General features: G+C 37.5%; 1 protein-coding gene across 1 annotated transcript in view; it reads right to left on the reverse strand.

Moving 5' to 3' along the window:
- Window positions 1–14,599, reverse strand: part of LOC107098891 (tomoregulin-1-like) — a 38,343-nt gene that overhangs the window by 7,983 nt on the left and 15,761 nt on the right. The window contains exons 2-6 of the mRNA XM_015396769.1: window positions 8,828–8,937; window positions 8,503–8,632; window positions 4,426–4,452; window positions 4,228–4,318; window positions 4,004–4,152 (exon numbers count right to left, since the gene is read on the reverse strand). Coding sequence (XP_015252255.1) covers window positions 4,004–4,152; window positions 4,228–4,318; window positions 4,426–4,452; window positions 8,503–8,632; window positions 8,828–8,937 — 507 coding nt within the window. The remainder of the gene's footprint in view (window positions 1–4,003; window positions 4,153–4,227; window positions 4,319–4,425; window positions 4,453–8,502; window positions 8,633–8,827; window positions 8,938–14,599) is intronic.

Raw genomic sequence — 14,599 nt, forward strand, 5'->3', positions numbered from 1 at the left:
AGAATCTATAGAATGTGGTTCTACGTATCAGTACATCAGGTGGTTTCTGAAAGTTTCTTTAAAGATTCTTTAAAATTACTTTGAAAATGATACCGAAATTTACTGATATTTGAAAATTGTATTTGTATTTTTGAATACTTAAGAGTGAATACGCTTTAAAATGAAAAGTCATTTTGAATTCTGAATACTTCATTTTATTTGAATGTGAATACTTCAACACTTTAACATAACTTTTTTTTGTAGTTGAGTAAGATTTAAATATGAGTATCAGTACTTTTACTCAAGTACTACTGTTAAATTCTTCCTTCACCATTGATGAGATCCTTTATAAAAATTTAACTAAACAATAGAAATTATAATGATTAAGCTTCTTTATGTGTTCAAAGATATTAAAACATAGTTTACAAATAGACTAAACTAACAACACATTGGTTGTTGAAGCTGCTCTAATTACTATGATATTTATGATTAGAAAAATCTGTTTTCTAACCAAAGGTTTGGATCATGAGAGCCTTCTGGTTCCATTCTGTGGGTTAGAAACCAAAACGTTTGGGAGTCTCTGGCCTAGAGGGTAAATGCGGCCTTGTTTTAACTCTATGACTTCTCTACCTGCTGGTCAAAGGCTCCTGCTACCACACCCTGAAACATTGAGGGAGACTGGTTCAATCTGAGACAGTGCAGAGACGCCTTTGGCCTTCAGGAGAGCTAAACCGGACAGCTCTACCGCCCCCTGGTGGCTAAAACATACAGTGTTGCTTTATGAAGTTTGATTCTGAAGCCTGCTGCGTATTTTCCAGTATTTCATTAAATGATCATGTTTATGATGTTTGTTTGATCTGAAGTGGAGATTCTCGGCTGTTTCACTGGCTTTTCTGATTTTGTTGGTTGTTGGAACACATTACAGGTGAATTGGGTCACATTATCTGCTGCCTGACTGATCTCAGATCTGTTCCTCAAGAGGATGAACTCCTCTGACTTTATTAAACGCACAGAGCCTCCCCTCCCTCAGCACAGACATGTAGGCCTGAGTGCAGCTTAATGTGATGTGATGGAGACGTTTACAGAGGAGCTGACAAACACATCAGAGCTGCCTCAGGGCCAGGACATGTCTGCAGGAACGAGCTGCGTTGATTCTGATGTTAGATCTCTAAACTATCTACAAAGAGGGGGAAACAAAAAGTCCATGAGATGTTTGTATACAGTTAACTTTTCCTTCAGATGAGTCCAGATAAAACATGGAAGTGATTTAATGTATTTAAAAGCTGATTTATATTATATTCACATGTGGGCCTAGTGATTAGAGCAGTGTGATTGTGCTCTGAAAAGGTTGCAAGTACCCGGTTCGATCCTCACAGCCTGCACTCCCTGTTCCTGAGCAAAACCCTTAACTAGTGATGCACCAATACCAGTATCGGGCCGGGTCCCGATCCAGCAATAAAATGGTGGTATCGGTATCGGCGAGTACCAACAAATAGAGCACTTATACCATTTTGAGAGCCAAAAGTTTATTTAACTATTGTCACCCATTCCAGGAAGGCAATAAAAAGTTCTACTGGATTCACTTTGTATTAGTTTTTTTCCTAAATCGCAAAGGTAGGCAGCAGCTTGACAAAGCCATGATGGTAATTATTTTACATCCAAGTAGTATGCAGTTCCTCATATATACACACACATACATCACTTTTAAACAGATGGTATCGGTATCGGCCAATACTGCACAACCAGGTATTGGGGCCAAAAAATGGCATTGGAGCACTCCCCTTAACCTCACACTGCCCCCAGGGCACCACACAAGGGCAGCCCACTGCTCCCCTAGAGGATGGGTTAAATGCAGAGGTAAATTTCTCCAGTGTGAGATCAATAAAGTTCAATTTAAACATCAGAAATATCTTAATGTAAACAAACAATGAGCTTGAATAAATCAGTGAGCTGCTGCAAAGTTGAAGAGATTCAGAAAATGTTCAGATTTTATTAAACCTCATTGAACATTTTGTTCATTTTCACACATATAAAGAAAAAAAAAACAACTTTTAACCTTCCTTCCTCATCAGACAGCGGATTCACTGCATAATAAAAATATTCCAGTGGATGGAGATTAAACTAAAAACATTGCATAGACCTCACACACAGCCACTACTATAGCAGCTCTATTCTAACTAATTATACCAGAAATCCTTCAGCTCTGATAAAAGATTTCCTCTGATTGGTGCTTAAAGGAGCTGACAGAGCTGCATACTAAGGAAGAGCTGCGCGTCACTCAGAGCCCAGAGCAGAAACAACTTCATTCCTGCTTAAATAACGCTACAACGGAAGCAGCACTCTAATGATTTGGTGCCTGTATAAGCAGCAATTATGCAACACAAATTAATCAGAGCTGGTCTTCATCAGGTGTAACTATGGATACCGACTGCAGCTTTAAAAAGAGGTTCTCTGTTTTCTATCAGGAACCAGAGCAGCCTGGATGCAACATGGAGACGTTCAGCGTCTCTGCTTCTGGCTGCCTTTTTTTACATTTTAATTTTCTTGCTACTTTCATTAGATCCTGATTTCTTACCAACATGAAGAACAAACACAAAGCATTACTGTGAAAATATATAAAATGGAGAAGATTACAGTATTTGTTACAAAGGGGAAGTATTTGCTTCGCAATGGGAAAACTGGGTCAAACATGTCACACCCCATAGACCTGCATTTATTTTCACAAACCATTGACTGTTTTATATAAAAAGCATGAATCCATATTTGTACATAGCTTTTATTCTGATTCTTATATTGTAGTTTTCGTTGTTCTGATGTAATACTTTAGGATTTAGGACAGCCAACAGAAGCAAGATGCATCAAGTATTTGATGTTTTGGATGTTAAGCCTGATTCTGGATGTCAATGGAAAAAATGAAAATAATAAGAAAGACATTGTTGATTTACCACCAATGAACCAAACAGATCCTCACTCCTTCAAATCAAGTTGTAAAATACGTTTACCCAATGTGAAAGTTAAATTGCTGAATCTGTGTTTAATTATTCTGTCTAAAAGACCTACTGATGTCTGACACAAAAGTAGAGATTTTTAAGAAAAATTGAAGACCTGAAAGGGGAAAAACTTTTACTTTTACTTACAACTAAATATGTTGACAAAGCTAATTTTGTATTTTGTATCTCTGCTTCTGTCTCCTTGAACCCCAGGCGGCCTCAGCAGATGGCCGCTCACACTGAGCCTGGTTCTGCTGGAGGATTCTTCCTGTTCAAAGGAAAGTTTTACTCTCCACTGTCGCTACAAGCATGCTTGGTTTGGGGGATTCCTTAGATAAAATCTTTGAACCGATCAGACTGTATGATTTGGAGAACTGTAAAGTGCCTTGAGATGAAATGTGTTTAATTGGAGCTATAGAAATAAACTGAACTGCATTTAAATGAATTCCATTTAAAACCATTAAATTCAGTTTATGTGTTATAAAATTCATTATTAAACCACTGCCCTTAATTTCAAACAATGTAAAATCTGATTTTCTTTGATTAAAACCCCTTCAGGTGCTGATGGCAGGTTTCTGCTCTAATGGGAGAACGGCTTCAAAGTTGTGCTTAATTTATGTTAAAATATTTAGAGGCGTAAAAAAGGCGTTTTCAGCCTCATTGTTCCCAGTTTATAAACTCAGCAGATAATGAAGAGGTTGGTTTTAAATGACGCCAGCTGGTTGTTCAGAGGGTCGGGTTAGTCTGACATACAGGGACGCCATTAAAGAGGGGCGAGACTAAATGATGGCGACTCTGACCCTCTGAGGCCAACTTTAGGGTTTTTAGACCTGAATTCCCAGTAATGAATTAATCATGGTGGGTCCTCACAGGACGATAAGTGTGTTAGTAGATTGAGGTCAGGTCATCATGAAATATAAATAAACTGAAACGTTTCTGTTCTTCTGTTCTTCCTCACCCCCGCAGCCTGATCCCGCCTCCCACCCACCTCTCTCCCGCTGACCCCCCCTCCCTGTGTGTTTGAGGCGGTTTACCTTGGCACCGTCCGACATGTTTGATGTCGATCTTGAGCTGTTTGAGGCAGGACGCCTCGCGGACGTGGCACGGCGTGTCGTAGGTGAGGCCGTCGCTGCCGCACACCGGGTTGTCGTTGTGTCCGTTGCACACTATGTTGCACATGCAGCTGCAGACACCAAAATCAACACGTAAGGCCTGTGTGCTAACTTATGCACCAGTGGCTGGACTGGTGAGCGCTTACAGTAAGTCCTCGGAGTCCTCGTCGCATTCAGCTCCAAACTTGCAGTTTCCACATTTGGAGGCCTTCTTCCCCCGACCAGAGCCTTCATCGTCTGCAGACACAGGAAACGAGACTTCATGAGCTCCTCTGCAGCAACACAGTTTGTTCTGTATTTGATTTTTATTATTAAAGAAAATCAACCAGGAAATGACTGTTTACCTCCATCTCCAGACCCAGAAGCTCCATCTGATAAACAAAGAGAGCAGATCTGAAGTTAGCAGCTAGATTTAGACCTAATGCTGATGTTTATTATTTTATTCATCTGTTTATTCTTATTTACAGATGATTTAATCTATCTTTTCTGTGGAGAGATAAATAATGTGAAACAGCAAGTGATGGCGGATGGAAATGTTTCAGCAGCTGGATTTTCCAGTTGGATAAAGTCGTCTCTGGAAGCAAAAGTTATTTTGAACCATCCAGCGCTTTGAAAGCAGCAATTTTGTTCGGCAGACGAAGGCTGCAGCTGTTACACATCAAGTCTCTGTTTAAATAGTGTCTGCAGTTCCGTCTGCTTCTCTTAAATATGTGGCTATTATTTCCGCTCGATGCACCAACTCCACTGTAATCTAGAGCAGAGGGGCTCATTCAAGGAGGAAGTCAGCTGATGAAGAACATGGTGGATCCACTCGATTGTGTCAGTTAAAATCAACATATACAGTAGGGCTGTAGTGATATACTAATATATTATAGATATTCATGTCATGATATGATATATTACATATCTTGTTATATTCAGTCAACAATATGATTTGATTCGATATAATTCGATACACTTCCATAATTTCTGACAGTTATTCTCGCCTGTTTTGCGTTCCCAAATGGAAAAGCAAATAACTTAGGAACTGTAAACCCAAATTACATGTGTGATACATTACTTGAAAGCTAACACCTTCTAGTTTCTGAATCTATACATTGGGTGAGTAAAATACCCCAGCTGCATAACATAAAACATGACTCAATGTTTTTTTTTATTCTTGAAAGTAATAGCTCTTTTTTGAACAGCAGTAATTAAGACATGCTTTCTTTTTATGGCTGCTTTGTCGTGTTTACATTTTGACATGTTGCTATATCTGTGTTAATTGTGCTTTGGTGCTTGCTTTGTCTATAACTAATGAACTTGGTGGTTGAATTGTGGAGAATCTAAGCTTTTCAACGACGTCTAACATCTCTATACTGGTAAAAATCTTACTGGTGTAATTTTCATGCATTCTCATTTATCAGTTGTAAACGGTTTAAAACGTTTTGGGAGGGTAAAAGGGACAGAGGGGTTTAGGTGAGATCTTGTGAGTGTTGTATTTACTTGGTTTTAATTAAATGAACCAAAAACTAAAAACATAAATTGCATAGTATATGTCTAAACGGACAGAGAGCATAAAGCTTGCAAATACTGGATAAAATGAATCACAGATCAGTTCAAACTGTAGCTTACAAGCCTTTGAAGTCAATAAAGTGCAGTATTACAGTTATTGTAACAAGAAAGTTAAAAAGTACAGCAACAAAAACAGCTTTTCTTTTATCTTGACAACACTGAACATGTGAGGAAGCAAGTTTAGCTACCAGTTAAGTAAACAGTAACATGGCTTCTCCAAAACATCCAATCATTAAAGTCGCTAAGAAGAACATTTAAACATTGAACTTAAAATGTACCCGTCTTAGCTGAGTAGTTTAGGGCCTGTAGGCCTATTAGTATGTGGGGACGCTAGTCCAGCCATCAGAAAAGAAAAATAAACCATGGCAGCCAGTAATTCAAGTCCACAGGAGCAACATTAAAGCATACTTTAAATGGTACCCACTACAGCAGAGCAGCTCAAGACCTTTAATGAACACTAAACAGAAACTCTCCTCTTCACAAAACTGCACACCAAGTTCTCTACATTCACTTCAGATTTTTGCTCAGGAATACAATCTAATTGACATGCTTGTGGAGAACTGCACTTCTCTGAGCAATGAAGATATCTCCGGCAGTGAAGAATACTCTCTCTGAGAAAACACTAGTGCCAGGGACACACGGTTTTCTGCGACCTTGGAGAAGCAGATGGAAACATGTGGGAACAGCGTGATGGTGAAGGTTCTCAGTCATTCAGGTCATAGTCATGTCAAAAAATTTTAAAACAATCCACTAGACTTTGTTTCCAAGTTTGAAGATGTTTCGCTTCCCATCCAGGAAGCTTTTTAATTTGAAAATGTCAAAAATAGCATTGAGTTCCTGGGTTTATAAAGTGGATAAAAAACAAAGCCTATTTTCGGCTTAGAAATACTATATAATATACTATATAGCAATATTATATATATATATATATATATATATATATATATATATATATTTAGCTATACTAAATATGACCCCTGAAAATAAATTTGAACTAGGATAGATACAAAGAAAAGAAGATAACTTTAAGATAACTTTAAGATAAAGAGCAGGCATGTAAGACATGGTTAATACTGCCAGATTACAGATTACAGTTTACAGGTTTATTGTTCTATTTCAGGCCTTAAGGTGCACGACTTTAGTGTGATGCTTCTAAAACCGACAGAAAATCTTGGTGTAAATAGGTACGTGGTAGGAACACACCCCTTCCAGATCCTGTAGGGCCTTTGGTTGAGGTCCCAGGCGTAAAGAAGGAGGTAGGAAAAGGTACCTGTAGGCTTCCTATTAATAGTACATTCAACATAGGGACCTACCAACATTCCTAACTGGAAGCTAACTGGAATCCCACAATCCTTTTTGTATTATGACAAGTACTCAAGTTGAGGGGGGTGAGGGGGGATGGCATCCCCCTTCTTAAATGAGCATCCCTCATACCATCCTCTGTGACATTCATTTGCTGAATGTGTAAAATTTCTACTATATATTAACAGTAATGGCAATAATATTGCAAATTCAACATTCAATGGGCTGTGGGCTTATGAGTTGCCTGAGCAAATTAAATAAAACCAAAGAAGTGTCCTACCATGACCATGAAGCTGATCTTAGTCCCTAACTCTGTAGGGGCAGTAATAGCCATGTCAGTCCAGGGACTGACTGCAGTTCTACTGAAAGGTTGTTCAAGGTCAATGACCAGCGTACCTGACATGTAACAACCATACCATGCATGTTGCTTTAGGTTAATAGACTTAATTAATTAATTAATTAATTACGCTTTTTTTTACAACTAGACTACTGATTATGACATACTGGAACAGATTATTATCATTTAGTTTCACAAACATCCACTATTTCTTCACTCTACTCTGTGTGAAACATGCTTATTTAAACATCTTCATGTGTTTTAGGTTTTATAATGCAGCACTACATTTATTTAACTAACTTTATTTTTTGTAGTTCTTTTCCAGAAAGCTGTAGTCCTAGTTTTATCACATCATCCAGGCTCCTACTGTCGATCCAATAAAAACAGAAAGGTTAGAATCTAGGAACAGGAGGCGGAGCTACAATCTGACTAAATGAGCCTCAGTCATGTGACCCAGAGCGCAGCTTTCTGTCTGGGTCCCAATCTGCCTACCATCAGCCATGTGTTTCAGTCACTTCAAAACTATCAGGAATCAGCAAAGCAGAATTCTTACTGCTAGAGCTAGACGTTACAGTTTGATGAGTTCCATGCAGCTGAACTTCTGCTTAAGCTCTTTTTCCGTCATGAGGGTCCTGCTCCCTTAAGACAACCTCTGTGTTACTGAGGTCAGTTGGAGCCGCTAAAAATTTTAAGATGACTCTTAACCAAACCAGAATGTTTGGAGTTGGAGAAAAATGGCTATAAAACCAAACCCTTCCCTGAAGGATTCATCTTCTTCCCTTTCTCTCATTTCTCTGCTTCTCCAACAGTTAAAGAACCCAAACTGGGCCATTGTGTCTCTGGTGTTTCACTCTGATTTTAAAAGACTTTAAGGACAATACGTTTATATTTTCTATGTTGAGTATCTAAAAACTCTACCTGCTTCCTAATTTTAATGTTTTAGATATTTAAACTGTGTGGAAAGGACCAAATAGAGAACATTATGAAAACAGTAGCGGTATTTCAGTAAATGAGTCTTTCTGCTGAACCTGTTGGTTTATCTCTACTGCAGCTGTTTCTGTGGGGAAACAATGAAACGCAGCCCATTTAACTACATGGATGTTCTGTGGGAGCAGATGATCAATTTAGCAGCAGAGCTGATGATCCCGACTTATGCATTATTTAGGACGAGTATAATTACAGTTACCTTCTAGTTAAAGTACTGAGTATGAGTGGATGAGAGTGTTACCGTGGTAACAGGCTCCGTCTGACACGATGCTAATGGCTCTTTGCTTTTTGCAGGCGGCTCTCCTGAGGAAGCACTCATTCTGGTACGTGTCTCCATTGGAGCCACACACAGGGACGTACTTCTTACTGCACTGAAACAGCAAACAACAACATAAAGGAAATATGAGAAGAACATTTTGATAAGCTCTTTAACTCTGGTAGATCTATAGATCTACTATTGTTGTTCATTGTCTGAAATGAAGGAAAACTGATCTGGATGGTTGTTTGAAGCAGTGCTGTTATCTGTGGCCTGCAGGGAACATTCTGTTTGGGTATGGGAGACTCACATGGAACTGACAGACGCACTTGATGTCGGCTCCGTTCTCGCGGCACGTCCCTCCGAAACGACACGTTCCGGCATCGCAGACACGCAGGTCACTCTTCTTGTCTGAAAAATCTAAATGAAAAGAAAAAAAAAATGCAGGTCATAGTGAGGATCAGGACTTTAAATCATAAAAACGTGACAGCTGGTCTCTGGGTCTGAGGAGTCAGAGTGGTTCGGTCCATTTCCACCATCAGATTATTGATCAGGTAACTGATAGGGCTGCCAACTACAAAGAAGTTCTTACCAACAGTATCCACTTGTTTTGTGTGTGAATTAATTTTGCACTCCAAAAATAATCTAGAAATAAGTCAAAATGTCTTAAATTAAGTATATTTATCCTTAATTTGAGTAGATAAATAAGATGATTATACTCTTAAAATGAGGTAATTAGATAATATACACTTGAAATAAGACAATGAAATTTTTTTATTTTTTTTTTTAATGTAAATGTAAATTGTCTTGTTTCATTGGCAAAGTGTCTCACTTACCTCCTCAATTCAAGAAAAAATGCACTTATTTTAAGATAAAATGACTCATTTAGATTTTGATTTTTTTCCAGTGTGTTAGGATTTAAATGAAATCTAAATTAAATTAGACACCTAATGTTTCTGCATAGGGGACAGCTCCCTCTTTAAGGCACAGCTGGCAACCCTGGCATCTGAACACATCCAGACAGCAGCTTTACTTTGAAAACCTATGGATCTGTAATTCATCTATTGCGATGCGTGCCAGTTGAACATTAAGTTCTAATAACTCAACTAATTTTGATTAGATTGTCTCTATTGACTAGATTGATTAGATTCACAATGATGAAGCTCTTTTTAGGGAACCTGCCTCAGAGCTCCTCTGCTTGAAGAAAGATTTTAATGTTCTTTTTATATTTTTTCCTTACTATTAATTTTGAACGACCCTTTTACCTAGTAATGTTTTTAGGTGAGGAGTAAATCAAAACCTGTCGGGGCTCAAGTAGAATATTTGCTTTGAAAACAAATTGAATTACAATTAATAGGCTTCAGATCAAGTCCCACCAGCAGGATTTTGTTGGATTGTGTAAATCTGAGTCATTTTAGCCATACTGTGTGTTATGACTCCTACCAGGGATTTCTTTCCTTTACCTCTGGTTGACCTGAAATGAATGATGGTATGACTCTTTGGAAGAACGGCTCCTTTAGATGTGACTCCCTCTAAAGAGATACGTACCCACCTCTACTCCTAACTATGACTGCAACTAATGATAATAATCAGATAATCAAAGGTTCATTAAAGAAGACTTTTTACAAAATTAAACCAGTTGAAACATTTTTTTTCCACTTGAGGAGTTCTGGATAGAAGATAATGACAGACAAAAAAAGTTGTTTTTTTTATCTTATATGCAAAATTTGTATATATTTTTTTACAATCTTGGTAAAATTGCTGCTCTAAGTGGGTCACTGTCAGCTAAAGGCATGTTTTAGAGTCTCTATATTACAGTTAATGATTAATCCATTACTGAATGTGTTATTATTTCAATAATCGATTAATCTACAATAATCCAATTAATTGTTTCAGCCCTACTCCTAACACTTCGAAACCAGGTGTATCGTATTCAATACATGGGTTAGTGAGAACTCAATGACATCATCATCATCTGACTTATACATCCAGGAAAGATTACACAGAAAAGCCTAATGTCTCACAAATGATGCAAAAAAAACTAAATAAAATATGTATTTTGTTTTTAGACTCTAATGGCATTTATTTTAATTTTCAAAAGTATGAAGACAGGAAATTAGGTCAGAGTACAGGGGAGAGACCTTTAGAAAAGGTCAGAAGTGCGGGAAATCTAACCTGCAACAGTATATGGGTCATGTGCTCTACCAATTAGCCAATCAGGTAAACAAGTGAAAGGTGAATTATTAGAGACAATATTCAAAAATAAATCTTGCCTCTTTTCTTTTTTTTTTTTTTTAAATTGTGTCCCCTTTTGTTTTTCTATTTTTTATTACCAGCTCATCTTGTTTTCTCTCTGAATTCTTCAGTTCATACATTTTCTTCCATGTTAGCAGGATTTATCAAATAATTAGATGTTTTTATGGCAGAGATGCACCAATTAGTTGCTCACAGATGAGAATCAGACAATTAAGCTTCATTTTCCTCGGTCGTTTGTATTAATAAATGAATGAATAACACATCCCTTCGCACAATGTTGAGTGAAAAGCAGATAAACTTTAGGAATAGGGCTGCAGCTCATGATTATGTTGCAAATCGATTTATCTTCCCATAATTTTTTAGATTAATAATCAAATACCCAAAGATTCCTTAAAAGAGAATTTTTTCCGAAATTAAACCAGGTGAAACTAAACTTTTCCACTTGAGGAAAAGATTTTTATCTTAATAGAAGAATATTTACATTTGTTAATTTTAGTATTTTGGTATAATTGCTGCTCAAGGTTGGTTGCTCTGTCAGCTAAAGGCATAGACAGTTTCTATACACTAGTTAACAATTAATTGATTACTAAATTGGTTGATGATTATTTAAATGATCTATTAATCTAGAATCAATCCAATTAATTGTTTTATCCCTAGTTAGGAACATCAGCTTTGAGCAACAAATGGGTTTAAACTTTTAATGATGAACGCTGCAGAACACTTTCTCTACTTTTTAAATAAATTAGAAATCAGGCAAAACTGGAAAAAAAAAAAAACTAAAATGAAAAGAAATGGAACTTTGAAGACAGATTTGGAAATTTTAAGAGTCTATATGAAAATAACAGAGTAAATGTAGAATAAATTAGTTCCTTCAATTTTTAAGGTTGCTCCATTTCCCTGAGAATCAAGGGAGTACCGGTAAGTCTGATTACAACTTTGTTAGAGACACTATTGGTCTGATGTCATCGGTCCTATGCAAAAACATGCATGCTCATTTTTTATGCTTGATGTGAAAATCAGGGAGTATTTCATTTAAAGAGAAAAGCAGCTTTTTTTGCTACATTTATACAAATTTTATAAGCACTACACACACTAGATGCTGTTTGTTAATGATAAAAGCATAACTGGCTCTGATAAATGAGGAATTAGGATTTTTTTTCACTTTGAAAAGATTTGTATTAAATAAGACAGTAGGTGAATCTGTGCCTATTTAACATAATATAGTCTAAATCTGTCCGCTATAGGTGGATTTATCCTCTTGTTTCTTTTAAAGATGTAGAATTGTGCAGAGGCAAACAAAGGTAAACCCCACTCTTATCTTTTAAATGTTATCTTTGTATCATTAAACAAAGCGAAATAATAGATTTACGGATGCAAAATAAATGTGTTGTATTTACATGAGCACTGGAACTTGAAGAGGAACTGACACTGAGCATTTAATATATTAACTTCAATATAAAAGTTATATATCTAAGCTGTAGTTACTCTGTTTAACCCATTTCATCTATTTTATCTAGGGCTGAAACGATTCATTGGATTAAGCAATTATTGACAAATTTAGTAATCGATTTATCGTAAACTGGAGTATAGAGACTCTAAAACATGTCTTTAGCTCAAAGTGCGACCCACTTACAGCAGGAATTATACCAAAATTGTAAAAGAAATATATAAAAATTTTGTATTTAAGATAAATATTGTTTTTGTCTGTCAATATTTTCCATCCAGAAGTCCTCTATTGCTGCAACAACACTGTATTGTAAATTACAAACATGTTATTCACATGTAATTATTGGTAGGGACAAGAAGGTCGGTCTAAAATCTTGGTAGGGACATGGCCCTATGGTCCCTATGCAAACCTACGCCCATGCTCAGAATGTCAGCGATTTTATTTCTGAGGGGACGTGGATTCAGTCCAGAGTCAGAGGAGTCGCCTCTAACCAACAGCTAAAAGAAACCATCCAGCCGTTACGATAGAAACACAAACTCTGTTATCTAGGCTTGTAATTTCTTGATGGCAGCTGATTGGTTACTGGCATGCAGGCTGGCCAATTAGAAGCTGTAATTACAGGGGCCATGACCTCAGCTTCTCCTGTAATTAGTAAATACCACAGAGTGCTGAGCCGGCCACATCCACCTGCTCTCCCTCTCTCCGTCACACCACAGCACAAACTAGGTTTTCAGGAATCTGATCACCACATGACCAAATGTGCTGCTGCCCCTCATTTCTGCGTATTTATTTAAAGCCGCTGTTCAGCAGAGAATAGGATCAAATAAAACCTGAACTGCTCCAGCATCGCCGATAAAAACTCTCTGCATCTTTATCTCCCCCTGGAGGGATTCAAACTCGTCCCTGAAGCCACAACTTCTACAATGCTGCACCGTTGCTATAGTAACTGCCATTTCAGCAGATTGTTTACACGCTGTTATGGGTCTGCAGAGAGAGACGCTCAGTGTTGAGAGAGTACGCTTTTAGAGACACTAGGGAAATGCAGAAGCTGAATCTCTGAACTGCAGAAGAGATAATGATAATCATTGCCCCCTTTCTAAGATATTTTAAATTAGTATCAACCAGGACATGAATATATAAGTCGAGACTTTAACTAGACCATTCTAACCCATGAATCTACCTTTGTCTAAACACTCCATTATATCTCTGGTTGTATTTCCTGCTGAAAGTGAAGCTTCATCTCAGTCTCTAGCCTCTCAGTAATGTCTTTGATATTTGCTTCAGCTCTTACCTGGCCTCCCTGTCTCTGCTGAACAGAAGCTTCCCAAATAATCTGCCAGACTCTAACATCTGGGATGTCCACCAATTAGATTATTTCCACCTAACTTATTTTCATGCAGGACAAAAAAGACTAACTGACCAGAGCATCTTTATGCAGCATACAGGAGCTCTTATGGCCAAACTTTAGGATAGATGGATGTTGGCACCATTGAGAGGTTGCTGGTTCAAAACTCAGACTACCACTCTGGGTACCTGAGTAACTACTAGTGCATAATATCTAATAATCCAATTTTATTGGCAAAACAATCAATCTGTTGGCAGATCATTTGCTTAACCTGCTCATATACAGTGTGGCCAAAAAGTATTTAGTCATTCACTGATTGTGCAAGTTCTCCTACTTGGATAATTGAGAGAGGTCTGTCATTTTCATCATAGATTCACTTCAACTATGAGAGACAAACAGAGAAAAAGAAAATCCAGGAAATCACAGTGTTGGATTTTTAAAGAAGTAATAGAATAAAAAAAAAAAATGTAAATACATTTGTGCAGCACACAAATACTAGATGTCTTTTCAACATATCGGTCCATCTGAGCAGCTTCTCCAGAGTCTCCATGGTTCTGTTGGGTGTTTCTCTGATTAATCCTCTCTATGCCCAGTCTATCAGTCTCACTGGACTCGGTGGGTCCATCCTCTCTCCATGTTCAGATGATGGACTGATTAGAGCTCTGGGAGCTGCTCAGATGTTGCTTTAGATGTCTGCTTTAAACTGAACCAGAACTTCCATCTCTGACCTGTCAGTCGGGTTAGTTGGTCTGCATTATTGTTGTTCTCTGGTGTTCTTTTACAAACATGAGCCCAGAAACAGAACTGTGAATTTATAAAAAGGATCGGCAATTCACTGCATTTGAAATAGTAAAAAAAAAAATAAAAAATCCAATAGCAGAAGATCTCAGCTTTGGTCCTATTGCATATAACAGAAACAAGACATTAATTGTATCCCTCTGGCCTTTAGGTGGCGGTATTATTGTTAAAGTTGCATGTCCGATGATGACGTCAGTTTAACAGAGAAAAATGTAGAAATCCTTAAATTGTCTCTA

The sequence above is a fragment of the Cyprinodon variegatus genome, unplaced genomic scaffold, assembly GCF_000732505.1.
Source record: "Cyprinodon variegatus isolate N-32 unplaced genomic scaffold, C_variegatus-1.0 Scaffold819, whole genome shotgun sequence".
In the NCBI taxonomy this organism is placed as follows: Eukaryota; Metazoa; Chordata; class Actinopteri; order Cyprinodontiformes; family Cyprinodontidae; genus Cyprinodon; species Cyprinodon variegatus.